At 32.3% G+C, this 14,721-nt stretch overlaps 1 protein-coding gene across 1 annotated transcript in view; it reads right to left on the bottom strand.

Annotated features, from left to right (window-relative positions):
• Positions 1–360: 360 nt before the first annotated feature.
• Positions 361–14,721, bottom strand: part of KIF14 (kinesin family member 14) — a 57,918-nt gene continuing 43,557 nt past the window's right edge. Inside the window, exons 26-29 of the mRNA XM_051998694.1 lie at positions 13,299–13,430; positions 7,938–8,012; positions 4,821–4,959; positions 361–2,902 (exon numbers count right to left, since the gene is read on the bottom strand). Coding sequence (XP_051854654.1) covers positions 2,529–2,902; positions 4,821–4,959; positions 7,938–8,012; positions 13,299–13,430 — 720 coding nt within the window. The 3' untranslated portion in view covers positions 361–2,528. The remainder of the gene's footprint in view (positions 2,903–4,820; positions 4,960–7,937; positions 8,013–13,298; positions 13,431–14,721) is intronic.

Genomic DNA, 14,721 nt, shown 5'->3' with positions numbered 1-14,721 from the left:
TACAATGCTTCATCTCTATCTTTGCATTGCCTGTCTCCCACACCTAGATTGTTCTTCCTTCTAACTTTTACTTTGGGGAATCCCTGGCTTCAATTGAGACAGCTCAAGTATTACCTCTTCCAGGAGATCTTTCCTAGTCCTTCTAGCTCCTAATGTCTTGCCCATTAAGGTTTCCTTTCATCTACTCTACATATTATGTGTATCTATTTATGCATATATTGACTTTCCCATTAGAATTTAAATGAATAATTAGGAGAGTCGATTTTTATCATAGCAAAATAATCAAGGTAATTCTCAATCATGAATTGGAAAAATGGATAAATGGACATTAATAAAATAGAAAAATTGAATATAGCAACATTTCCGATCCAGACAAAATTTATTAATAGCATTTTTGTTATAATATTTTACAGTTATAAACATGATTCTGAATAACAAAATTTATGTTTCAAAGCCCATTCAAACATAGGAACTTTAGGTATTTAGAATATAAATATGTACAAAAAATTTACACATTTGACTTAAAAAAAAGTTTTGACCAATGTAGTCCTGAGTTTAGAGGGGTTGAAGTAAAGATTAAAATAATGAATATAAAGATGAAACCTGCCTTAGGGAGGCCATATGAAATAGTAAATTACTATGCTGATATTTTAAGGCATAATAAATGCATGCTACTTTTAAGCAAAAAATAAAGCATGCATAAATATTTAGACTTTTGAATATTCTGGGAGGTGAAATTACAGTACAAAGATTTTATTAAAAATATCATGTTGAGGTTTAGAAAAAAATACAACTCAAATGCAAGAAAGCCAATTCAATTTGGCACATACTGAAAATAACATGTAATCATGTAATGACTAAGGTATGATGGCAGAAATTCATTAGAAGTTTCTGATTAATAAAACAATTATTAAATAAATGCATTATACCAAACAGCCAATTTCTACTAGGCAAGTAATGTGCTATACCAGTATTTAAAAGGAAAAGAGGCAAAATGCTTGTGTTGTTTAAAAGAATTACTTTCCAGGAACTGTTCGATGTCATGAAAATGGTATCTTCAACCCAAGACAGAATCACAAATTATCCACATTTCTTATATAGTTCAAAGATAATTTTATCTTTTACATGAGATCCTACAAGTAAAAATGTTCCTGTGCCCAAACATCTCATGGGCTTCAGTTTCCATGCAACTACAAATTCTTCTTTTAAATCCACAATGAAACAACTGTGCCATCTGTGAAAAGTCCTACCTTTGATTCCTTAGGTTCTTTCAGTAGCAGGCTGAGATTCTGGCATCGGGATGTGATTTTTAATTAGGCATAACAGAACTACTAAAAAAGAAAGAAAAGGTGCTCCCTATTATAATGTAGATTTGAATATTTGATGAAAAATTGGTTTTCTTCAGTTAACTAAGACTCTTTAAAGAAACAAAGACTGATTTGACATTTGAGTCAATGCCAAATTGACTCTCTAGGACAAGAAAATGAGACCTAATGTTAATTATAAACATTAATGATTTAAAGATTTGGACATACAGTCGTATAGCCATCAAGAGAAAGTGGAAGATTATAAAAAACCAAGATAAGGGGTCCCATAAATATATGCACAAAAGTATTCTATATTTTCTTACTTAGATGAAAATTCAGACATTACCTTCATTCATAAGATCCTATAAACAATAAATAAGTGCACACCTTTAAAAAAGCAAGTATGACAGAAAATACATTCCTACCAATTACCTAAACACTGACCCTTTTAGTAGGGTTAGGAAGAAATCGAGAGGGTATAATAAAGTAGGCACATAAAATACATATATTTTGGTAATCATCTTTATAGCTAGGGAAAATTAGGATTACTATATTCCTGAGTATTTTATTTTAAAAAATGATGCAAGAGCTTGAGAAGAATAGTTACAATTTAAATTTAAATCACCAGAGCTATGTTCTCATTAGCAACCCCCTTAAAAGACATATTTCCTGTTATTTTCAGGTTTTCACAAACTCTTTTTATCTGAAAATATATACAAACATATTTCATCAACTGTTGATATTTTCCACTTTTAGGGAACCACTAAAAAAGCTAATTTGAACTTCTGAGCTTTGATTAATAGCTGGTATCAAAACTTAAACTCCTAGCACCATAAAGCAATATAATTCTATCAGTGACTAAAAGCATGACGACCATAAGTTTGGTCTTGGATTCTTTACTTCACTTTGTCATAAATATTTGGGGATTTTGTTTACAAAATTCCAAGAACTCACAATTAATTAAGTGCTGATTTAATAAGGTATCTTTGATGTGCTTGCTGTTTTAACATAAGGGGGAAAATTGTCAAGTGGCTTTGTGGGTATCACATACATACATTTATTTCTTTTAAAATAAAGATTCCATAATACTTAACATGTAAAACATATTCTTCAGGCATATGTTTTTAATGCTAACTTTTCTCCTACATTAACAAAGGGACTAATCAAATTGCCTTTTTCTTTCTTTGATAGTCACAAAATAATATATACATACATATGAGTTTATACCCATTCAATATTATTAGGTGAAAGTTCCTCTGTGCAAAGAGCAGAAGATGGAATCTGGAATTTATAGACATATTTTGGTTCGTCGGTTCTTGTTAGTTTATATTTTTCTTCATCCTTACTATTTTGTTTAGATCTTTCCTTGGGTTTTAACAAATAAAGTTGTTCTTCAGATTCAAAATCCAAGAGAAGTGATTTGGCCAGAGATTGTATCTCTCTAAAGTCAACATCAGATATTCTATCATCATGGGCATTTGTTGAATCAGAAAGTGATGTAGACAGACTGAGGTTATCATTAAAATGTTCGACCAAGATACAAATATTTTCAACACAATTCTTGAGCAGAATAACATCACTGGAGGATCCTAATCCTATACAGGGAGGAGAAAAAAAAATTAATCACCTCTTAAGTTTTCTAGGCATTTCTAATTTTTGCAACTTAGTAATTTTCTTTTAGGTCAAATATAAACTAAGTACCTCAAGGCATTTAAAGCTGATAAGAAGGAATAGTCCTTGTTATTAGTTTTATAAGTTAGCAAGGAATTACTTATTAAATATTATTTACTAGTTAGCAAGAACTATTCCTTGTTAACTAGTAAATCTTTATCTCTGCAATAGTCACTCCATAGTCACCTTTAATTATGTGGACTTTTTATTAACTGAGTAAAAATGATTAGGTGTTATAACTAATACCCAAACTTAGTACATATCACTCCTGCACTTCAAAGTGTAGATAACACTTGAGTTAAACATTAAAAGAAGAAAAAGATTCTGGAAGGCAGGAAGGAGGACAGAGTACATTCCAGGCATTGAGGGACAACTTGAATGAACACAGATGAAAGGTGTCAAGCTAAGAACAGATTTAATAGCCTAGTTTGACTGGAAAGCTGAATATGTGAAGGGGAATGATGGCAAATGAAGCTGGGAATGTAGTTGAAAGTCATAGCATGTAGGGCTTTAACTGCTAGGACAAGGAGTTTGTATTTTATCGTATAGACCATTGATATCAAAGTCAAATAGAAATGAGGTCACTAAACTACACCTAAAAAACCCTGCAGGCACATATTGACTTAGAAAACTAGATAGTAACATTATCTACATTTTATTTTTATTTATTTTGCTAAATATTTCCCAATTGTAATATGTAATCTGGTTCTGGTGGCAGTTGGCAATATTGTGGATGGCATGAAGACCCGAGTTATGAGAGGAGGAAACATCTCTGTTCCAGATATCAGGAAATCATTGAAGATTTCCAAGCAAAGGAGTGACAACATATTTGTGCATTAAGGAAAATTACTAGAGAGGAAACAGACCAGAGTCAGGAAGACCAATTAGAACATTATGATAGACCAAGTAAGAGGTAAAAATCTAAACTGGTGTGACAAGGGAAATAGAGGTAGAAATATAATAGTGATAACATCAATAAAAATAGAGAAGCTGAGAGGAAGGACAGTTGGTTCTCTAAGAGATAAATATAACTGTTTGGAATATTTTGAATTTGAAGTACTGGTGGGACATCCAGGGAGACATGCCTAGTTAATAGCTGTATGATTACATATATACGTTTGAAATTCTTCTGCAGAAAAGTTAAATTTGAATTTATGAAGTTAATGATATCTTAAAGGGAGAAACTGTGGAGAAGAGGGCTAAGAACCGAATTTTGGGGGAAGTCCAATAAATGAAGGAGGCTTATAACCAGAGAAGGCAAAAAGGAAAATCAAATGGACAGGAGAAAACTAAGAGAGTAGTGTCATAGGAGTCAATGAAGTAGAAAAAATGCAGGAAAATCAGTTGTCAACAGCATTCCATGCTGCTGAAAAATGAGGCAGAAAGACAGCTAGAAAAAAAAAATCGAATCCCAAACTAACAGATTTAGCATTTTAAAAATCTGCTAGTGATCTTTAGAAACAATTTTAGTAAAATGGTAGAGTGTAATTAGTTGAGGAAAGATTGTAAAGTAAGGAAATGAAGTTCACACTTTCCCCTATTTTTTCAGGAGTGAATTATAAAACAAAAATAAAATAAAGATACTGAAGAGTTAAAGTCAGATTTTTTTTTTGAGGATAAAGAAGATAGAGTAGCAGGTGTTAAATAAATTAAATGTCTGTTGAAGTGGAAAGGGCTATCAAGTATTATTATGTCAATTATGTCAGTAACTATACTTGAAGTTAAAGCTGATGAAGAAAAGTAAGAGTCAACTATTATTAGAAGTACTAATGAAAGTGGAAGACAAGTGTGCTTACAATAAGATGATTTAATAAAACAATGAATCTCATTTGGAATAAATACCTTTTAATGTAGAAATAACAATTTGACTAATTTGTTCTAAGCAATGCTTCAACTTCAAGAATTCTGTAGCAAAATTGATTAGCTTCTCCACAACTTGATATACCGATTCCTCTTCTTTAACTTGAGCTCTAAAACCCTTCTGTATTTACAAAGCAAAGTTTATTTAAAATGTGCAGTATCATCAAAGCAGTAAAACTTTATCAAAATGACTTTCAATGGCTATAATCTTACTACTACCTTAAGTACTTTTGAAATAAAATTTTTGCAACAATATTTTGAATGTTAAGAAATATCAAGATAAAATTGTAAAGTTATGCTTCAAATGAAAGGATTCTGTGAATACATCCAGCCATTCTGGAGAGCGATTTGGAACCATGCTCAAAAAGTTATCAAACTCTGCATACCCTTTGATCCAGCAGTGTTGCTACTGGGCTTATATCCCAAAGAGCTCTTAAAGAAAGGAAAGGCACCTGTATGTGCAAGAATGTTTCTGGCAGCCCTCTTTGTAGTGGCCAGAATCTGGAAACTGAGATGCCCATCAATTAGAGAATGGCTGAATAAATTGTGGTATATGAATATTATGGAATATTATTGCTCTGTAAGAAATGACCAGCAGGATGATTTCAGAAAGGCCCGGAGAGACTTACATGAACTGATGCTGAGTGAAATGAGCAGGACCAGGAGATCATTATATACTTCAACAACAATACTATATGATGATCAAGTCTGATGGATGTGGTTCTCTTCAACAATGAGATGAACCAAATCGGTTCCAATAGAGCAGTAATGAATTGAACCAGCTACACCCAGCGAAAGAACTCTGGGAAATGAGTGTGAATCACTACATAGAATTCCCAAACCCTCTATTTTTGTCCACCTGCATTTTTTATTTCCTTCACAGGTTAATTGTACACTATTTCAAAGTCCGATTCTTCTTGTGCAGTAAAATAACTGTATGGACATGAATACATATATTGTATTTAACATATACTTTAACATATTTAACATGTATTGATCATCCTGCCATCTAGGGAGGGGTAGAGGGAAGGAGGGGAAAAATTGGAACAAAAGGTTTTGCCATTGTTAATGCTAAAAAATTATCCATGCATATATCTTGTAAATAAAAAGCTATAATTAAAAAAATTTTTAAAAAAGCAAATGAAAGAATTCCTTCTTAAAATTTAAATTATATCCATTTATATTATTCTAACAAAAAAAGTTGTTTTAAATGAAAAAATGGAGAAGGGATAGTGGCAGAATGCAGAGGTAGTGGAAGGATAAGTTTACTATCTGATCTGGCAAGAAAAACCTTTATTATTACTAGATGACCCTTTTTTGATACTATTAAATCAATCTGAATGACTTGAGGTTTTATGATCTTCATAAAAATGTAATATGTGACAGGCCAATTTAATATAAACTTTCTATGTACATTTACAGAGAAAGACAATATGGGAGCTCAGAAGGCACCTTAAAGATCATCTAATCCAACCCCATCATTTGACAGAGAAGGAAGTAGAGACCCAGAGAAAATTAAGTAACTGGAAGGTAGGTGCTATTCTTATCTCCAATTTAAAGATGAAGAAACTGAGGCAGATAGAGGTGAAGTGACTTGCCCAGGGACACACAATTAATAGGTATGATCTTCCCGACATCAATCCCACTGCTCTATCCACTGTACTACCTGCTATTTAGCAAGAGGAGAAATGAAAGATTCTTGAAGTATGAAGAATTATAGATCTAGTTACTTACTCTCATATCCAAGAATAATTCCAAGAAATGAATTCAAATGGAAAATAAGTTTATTTAACTACATGATCAGAGTCAGATTTACATTTTCAGAATCATAGGGCAAAGGCTCTTGCTTCCAGGTCAAGAACTACTCTGATCTGTGCCCATAATAAAGACCAAAAGACTCTTCTCTTTCGAAGATGTACCCAGGATACATAACATTTCTCTCCTAATTGCTAGCAATCCTATTTTCACCACTGCTTTTGCATTCTATGGCTTTAAAAAATAGCCATTTCTATTAAATCCTTTATTTTCCTAGAGTGCTTTCAAGAGATTAAATAGTATATATCATACATATATACAATATGTATAAATACTATATATAATTCTTAAACACATATCCTCATGGCATGGCATAAGTTATTATGTATGTATTCTTTAAAATATCAAGTGCCCATCTATAATTTCCTTATCAGTACATCATTCCACAATTTTTTCCATTTTTGCTTATAACATGGAAAAAAATTTAATACTTTTCCTAGTTCATTTATGTTCTCTTTATATATTTTTGTTATTATCTATGTATGTATGCACACACACACACACACACACACACACACACACACACACCTATGTTATTCACAATTTTCTTTTTTTATCCAATGATTTAAAAAAGCTAATAACTACTCATGGTAATAAAGAAATAATTAAATGAATTTATAAATCTTTTCTTTGTGTGTAGATAAATAAATGGAGGGAAGGAGTATATATTTTGCTCAGAGAAACTAGTTTAGCCAGTTTTCCTTAGGATTCAGCCAATATAATCAAATGATGATGAAAATGATGAATCAAATCGAAATGAGGATTAAAATAAAAATAAATTAATTAATTATGGAAGTGACTTTGTAGATTAAAAGCACTTTATATGGATATATAAATTATACTATTCAATTGTACTTTATATCAATTATTCAGGTAGGAAAGCATCATGATAAAATGGAAAGAAGATAGGATTAGGAACCAAAGGGATCAAGACATTCATCTCTCCACTAATGGAGGTATGTCACTTAAAATCCCTGAGATTCCATTTCTCTGTTTAAAACTAAAACAATTTAAATCTGCATTATTAATTTGTTGTGAAATTCAAATTCTTTGGTGTCAGACATATAGTAAGTGGCTAATGAATGCTTACTGATTAAAACACTGTTCACAGGTAGGAAATTATTAACTTTGGCTGATATCACTTTGAGATTCATGCTATGTATTTAGAACTGTTGAACAGAAATAATTCAGGAAGATCAAAAAACTAAGCTTCAATTAAATAAAAAAGAAAATCAACTGAAATGAATTATAGTATTTAAGGAGAAGATGTTAGGTATCTCATACCTTTTTCCAATCAGCAATGGTATTTTCAAAGGATCTGGTCAATGCCATAGCATTAGTTTTCATCTTTTCTAGAACCTATAAAGGAATTGTACTATTTAGACAGAATTAATAAGAACTACATAATCCCAGATTCTTTACCTGAAAGGAGGTAACGATGGTATAATAAAAATAAACAAAACAAAACCCTCTAGCCAGGAGATCAGGACATCTTGGTTCTAGTCCTAGCTCTCAAACACTGTGGGATCTTATATATAGCACCTCTTTACTTACTTACTTACATACACCACCTTTTCCTAGGCCTCAGATATTTAAATTCATAAAAATAACAGGTTAGGCTAAATCAGTGATATCAAACTATAACAGAAAGGAATCCTTGTGGGCTGCATATTGTATTGGAAAATCACAAAATAACATTGTTTTGTACTGCATTTTTATACATTTTGGTAAATATCTATTATATATATATTTGAGGCAATTGGAGTTAAATGACTTATGCAGGGTCACACAACTAGGAAGCGTTAAGTGTCTGAGCACAGATTTGAACTCAGATTCTCCTGATTTCAGGGCTGGTGCTCTATCCACTGTACCACCTAGCTGCCCCCATCGATTATATTTTAACCTGGTTTTCCCTCTACTCAGACAGCAGGCCAAGAGTTTGCACCTCTGGACTAGCTAGATCATCTCCAAAGTCTTTTCCATCTCTAAAACTCTATTATTTTAACATCTTATTCTAGATCATCTAGTTAAGATCCTGCCTCCAGACATAAAACTTGAAGAAGGCAAGAAAGATACATGACAAATAGGACCAATAGTGTTATAACTGACTACTGCTGCAATCCAAATCATTGCATAATGAGAATACTTGAAATTCCCAATAAATGGGCCACTCATTCTGAATCATATGCAATGTGATGCTTTGTTGATTTAATAGTTCTAGGATAAGGTGTCATACTGAGATGCAGACCATCCTTTGATGTAGACTACAACTCCTCCAAGTATTCTCTCTCCATTCGTACAATTCTTTTCTATTTGTCACTAAATCTTCCATAAAGGATTCACTTTAAAAACTGGGTACCATCCTCTGGCTCTTTAATATCTTGGAGGTTTTGGTTTTAAGTAGTCAAATTTTAACTTAAAGTATGTCAACTTGTGTCCTTTATTAATTGAAAAATAGTCAAAACTGGAAATCCTAATACAAAGTGACAAATTTGAATTCCTAACAATCAATAAGACTTGATGGAATGTGACTCCTGACTGGAATATGGGTAGAAGGGTCTACCTTATTTAAAAAGGAAAAAAACAAATAAAGAAGATAGGTCAGAGAAACAATATATAGCAATCAATTACACTCTTCTGAGAAAATTCACTAACAGGAGAAGGAAATATGCTGAAAATAGGTAGAGGGAAAAAACAAAAGTGATACAGTTGTGTGAGTATACATATGAAGAACAGGGTATTTCAAAAGTATTAGTTCAATCTAATACTATGGCTTTTAAGGACACCCTACATAACAGTGATGAATGATTTCAGTTAAGCAAATATTTGTTGAAGCTATTTTAGGGAGAAGGATGACTATCTTAGAATCTGTGAAACAAATGGAGAAAAAAAGGTATTATCTTCTTTCTCAAACTCTCCCTTTTTTCAAACTTCCCTGTCAAGGGGCAGCTAGGTGGCGCAGTGGATAGAGCACCAGCCCTGAAGTCAGGAGGACCCGAGTTCAAATCTGGTCTCAGACACTGTCTAGCTGTGTGACCCTGGGTAAGTTACTTAACCCCAATTGCCTCAGCAAAAAAAAAAAAAAAAACTTCCCTGTCACTGTTGAGAAAACCATCATTCTTCCAGTCACTGAAGTTTACAACCTATGTGTCATCCCCAAGTCTTCACTCTCTACTTCCCAGATCCAAACCATTGCCATGTCCAGTCAATTCTACCTTTGTAACATCTCTCAGATATGCTTACTTCTCTCTTCTGACACTGCCACCACAATGCCTGGCACACAGTCAGCACTTACTAAATTTTTCTTGATTTGATTATTTATATGAGAGATATAGTTTAGATTCTTTGGAAAGACTCCAGAAAGTTCAGGAAAAAGGATCAGTTCGACTTCGTGGAAAAAATTCTGCAGGGGAAGTCAACTAAGAGTAATGGCAATTCTTAAGAATGAAATTCAGAAAATAAAACTAAAAACATTTTTAATGAGGAAGAAAAGAAAATCTGTCTAAAGAGACTGAGGTAGATGCACAGGGAATTCACTGACCAACTTGGATTTTTAAAAGAAATGAACAGATGAAAATAAGAAAAGATAAAAGAGGAAACATAGCATAATCCTGCCAGGACAAGATCAGAAGCCCTAAAGCTCAGAAATAACTTGGACTGGTGATCACCAAAAAACAACAACAACAACAACAACAACAACAACAACAACAAAAGAGAGCTTCATGGATAAAGAGGAAGATCAAAGAAGGCTCAGAATATCTATGTGAGGTGACTATGTGGTGTCATTGGCTGATGGAGAGAATGCAGAACCATTCCACTTTTATTTTCCTCTGTTCTCCTTTCCAAGAAGAAAAGTCTTTAAACTAGAAAAGACAAAATTAAAAGGGTTAATAGGAGATGAAGCCCAAAACAGGAGAAGAACAGTCAGTTCCCCTTGATGAATTCTAGTAACCTAACTCAGATAAATTAAATGAATGTTGAATCACTGTCAAGGATATCTCAAAGCAGAGAAGAACAGAAAAAAAAAAAAAAAAGAGGTCACCAGACTAGAGAAAGACAGATTATGACCTAATGATCAAAAAGGGTGAGAATGAAATCTGCAAACTCTAAATCAATGAGCTTAATTTTGATTCTAGGTAAAATTTTAGAAGGTATCATTGTTATTAGTTCATACCTATGATAACATCAACATAAGGTTTGCAGTTAGATGGCTCAGTGGATAAGGTGCCAGCTTGGAGAATCAAGAAGAGAAGTTCAAATCTGGTATCAAATACTTATCAGCTACATGAACCTGAGCAAGGCATTTAAGCTATTTGTCTTAATTTCCTTCTTTGTAAAATGGAAATAATAAAAACACCTACCTCTCAGGGATGATGTGAGAATCAAATGAAAAAATAATTGTAAAAGACTTAGTATACTGCCTGATACTATATACATGTGAGCTATTATTATAAGCAATTCCCAAGGGAAAGCTTCATATTCAAACCAACTCTTCTGCAACTTACAGTCGTAAAGCATTGTCCTGGGCACAGAAAAGTTTAATAACTTGCCCAGGATCATAAAGTCAATTAAACTTGGTAGAGGGAAAATAGGGAGAAGAGGGCAGGAGAGGAATGACTTGAATCTAAGTCTTTCTCACTCTGAATATAACTTTTTATCCACACCAGTTCACTACATCTCTAGAACATATTATTAAAGAGATAGCTTGTTAATATTTAGAAAGGAGAGTGATGAGGAAGAATCAACATGGTTTCATCTAGAATAGGTAACATCAGATTAATATTATTTCTTCTTTCAATTGGGCTATTGGAGTGACAGATCAGAGAAATGCTCCAGACATTAACCTAGCCTCAAACAACGTAAGTGACTGGGTTTCAAAAATGCATAAATAGGATTATCTATATACTGTCATTTCTTAGTCGGTACAAATTTCCCTTTAATAAGGTCAAGGGAACAGAATGACTAACCAAACAAGAAAACCATACCCCTGGTTTTACCCCGGGCTTAAATAATGGGAGAACTATCAACAGTTGTTCAGGCCAGGACATCAGTGGAGACTCTAGGCTCAGGCACACCCAGGGAAGCAGACACTTGCATTAGGAGATAAAATGTCAATGGATTTTGAAAGGTAGAGAAGGAAAAAAGAGGGAGCCTGAAATATAGAGAAAGGCCTCCAATTTGTCGGGCAGATCTTCTATGAAGATCTATGAAAAGATAAGGACAATAATCACACAGGAGAAAGTATTAATGAAAAGAGTACAAACATTTATGAGCTCACATATTTAATGAAGTATATGTAGAATGTTAACAAGTTATAGTTATCACCTAACATAATCAAATAGCAACTAAATGAATTTATCAATATTCCTAAGGTAACATTTAGAAGACAGAAAGGTCATTTTTGCTAGAAAATGTGAAAATAAAATATTTATATCATTTAATTCATTTGAATATATTTTGTCTGTGTCTAACATATGAAAGGCATCTTCCACTAAAGTCTTATTCTAATATTTCAACATAGTGTGAATATGGCCTTGTGTTCTCAAAGACTGTAGAGCAATAGAGCACATGCTCTGGAAGGTATTGCTGAGCTAGACAAATCTGGAGTATGGGCCTACTTATGGACCATGTGGCTTTGCCTAAGGATTAGATTAAACAAGACAAAAGTTATTTCTAAATCACAAGAAAGCTTTCTATTATACTAATAGAATTTTTTATATTCTCATAGTTCAATCAATTAACAAATAACCATATAATAAAGCATTCATAAAAATTTGTCACAAATGCATGTTTCCCCATAATATGTCAAGTGAAGAATTAACAACATAGCAGGTATTTGAATACCATGAATTTTAATAATTCTGAAAAGGGATGCTTTTAAATAGATTCACTCATTACAAGAAAAATGAAAGCATTAGGAAACTGCATTGAAATTTGTCATCACCAGACCTAACCCATATTTTCCTAATTCTGCTACTTCCTGAACTATCAATCCATAATTTATTGCTAGGATAACCTTCAAAAAGAGCAACCACAAAATGGGCACTAGGTGGCACTGCTACATTTCAATTTCAGGAATTATTTCCACAATACTAAGAAAAAACATAACAAAAATCAGCAGAATGATTATGAAAGGAGGAGAGAGTGCTACAACTAAAGCTGCACAACATGCCACTGTGATAGTAATATTGATCTTCTAAAGTCATATATGTAAAAAAAAGTATAGATTCTATAATTAATCAATCTCTTCTGCAAGAAAATAATTCAACTATCTACATTTCTAAAGACTGAAATTATTCTGAAAGTCAACTATCAAATTTGCATTTACAGCCAGTTCTTACTTAAATTAAGGGAACATGGACCATAATGCAGACTTCCTATATCCCTCACCTTTGGCTCTACCTTCTTTGGAGATTCTAGTGAAGTAGCCAGAGGGGCTTCAGTGCCTGGAATAGAGGACATTGCATAGTTTCATTGGTACTGCTGTTGCCCCCACCACCGCAGCCCTTGCCAGTCTGCAGCCTGTCACGGAGTAAATTTTTCTAATGTAAATTTACATAAATCAAGAACTCTTTCTAGAGGATACTCACTCTATTGGGTTTTTATTACTATTTTATAATAACTAAAAATTTTCTTTCATCTTACCTTATTTTGTGAGCATTGTTGTCTGAAGAGTTCAAGTTCATGCAGAAGTTGCCTTATTTTTTCTAGTCCAGAATTCAAAAGAGTATTCAGACCAAACCTTACTCCATCACAAATAGCATTTATGAAATCCTCCTAAAAATGTATGCATTAAAAATCAAATATTGTTTTATATTAAACAAATAATCATGGAATAGTTTCACTGGAATTTACAGATACCTTTAGGACCATAATATATTTTGTAATCATTATATAGATAAAAATAATAATAGTCATTAAGCTTAAGAATAACAAGTGATCAATGTTCTATACTATTTATAATGAGTAAATCCTTGATTTGGGAATTAATTTGTTCTTCTATTAAGAAAAAATAATTATTTGTTACTTCAGTTTTATGTTCTGATGACAAATATCAGTACAAAAAACCCATTAAATCTGCATTCCTGATCACAGATAGCCTTTACCAATTCAAATAAATTTGTAGAAATTCAAATTTAGTCTCTTTTTGACAAGGGAAAGGGAAAAGAACCTGTAATTCAATTGCTATGAGGAAATCCAAATATGAACAGTCTTTCCATCAATGCTGATTAACAACCCATCAGAAACTTAGAGTTGAAAGGGAATTGCCTGTTGTCCTAAGAGGTTAAGTGACTTGCCTACAATCACACATGAATCAAAGAATGTTTTTTTTTACTTCAAAGTCCATTATGACACACTATTTTTTATTAATGACTAATGATTTTCATTTAAATAGAAAGAATATCTTCTTTAAAACAAATGATTAATCTTTATGATGAAATAGAAATAGGGACCTTATTTATTATCAGTCTCTTAGCTGCCTTCAAAAAGGCAACAATATATGACTGCCTAAGAAAAAAAAGACAAAAATCATACTAAAACCCCAAAATAAAAAACATACAATAGGTTTACAATTTATTTTAAAAATTTAGGATTATTCAAAATAGTTTAGTTTAATAGTTTTCAAATTACATATTAACATCTTAATCTTCCAAAATAATGCTATATTTTGAATGAAATGAATAACCAAAGTAAATAAATACTATATAATGCTGACCTCAGTACTGTAAATTATTTTTCATTAATTGATTGGCTAGTCTTGATTAAATTGCTGATAGCAGATCATTAAAGCTACCAAGGTAGAAAGATAAAATACTTAAAAAAAAAAAAAAAAACATTATTTTATTTTCCCAATTACATGTAAAGATAGTTTTCAAAATTAATTTTTGTAAAATTCAGAGTTCCAAATTTTTTCTTCCTTCCTACCTTCCCCCCCTCTTTCCTTAAAACAGAAAGCAATCTGATGTAGATTACACATGTACAATCAGATAACATGACTTTTTAAAAATCATCTAATGAATTAAGAGTTAATATCCTAAATTTAGAGCAAAATACACATAAAGATTTT

Source organism: Antechinus flavipes, chromosome 4, assembly GCF_016432865.1.
Source record: "Antechinus flavipes isolate AdamAnt ecotype Samford, QLD, Australia chromosome 4, AdamAnt_v2, whole genome shotgun sequence".
Lineage (NCBI taxonomy): Eukaryota > Metazoa > Chordata > Mammalia > Dasyuromorphia > Dasyuridae > Antechinus > Antechinus flavipes.
This window is presented reverse-complemented; position numbering and strand designations above follow the sequence as displayed.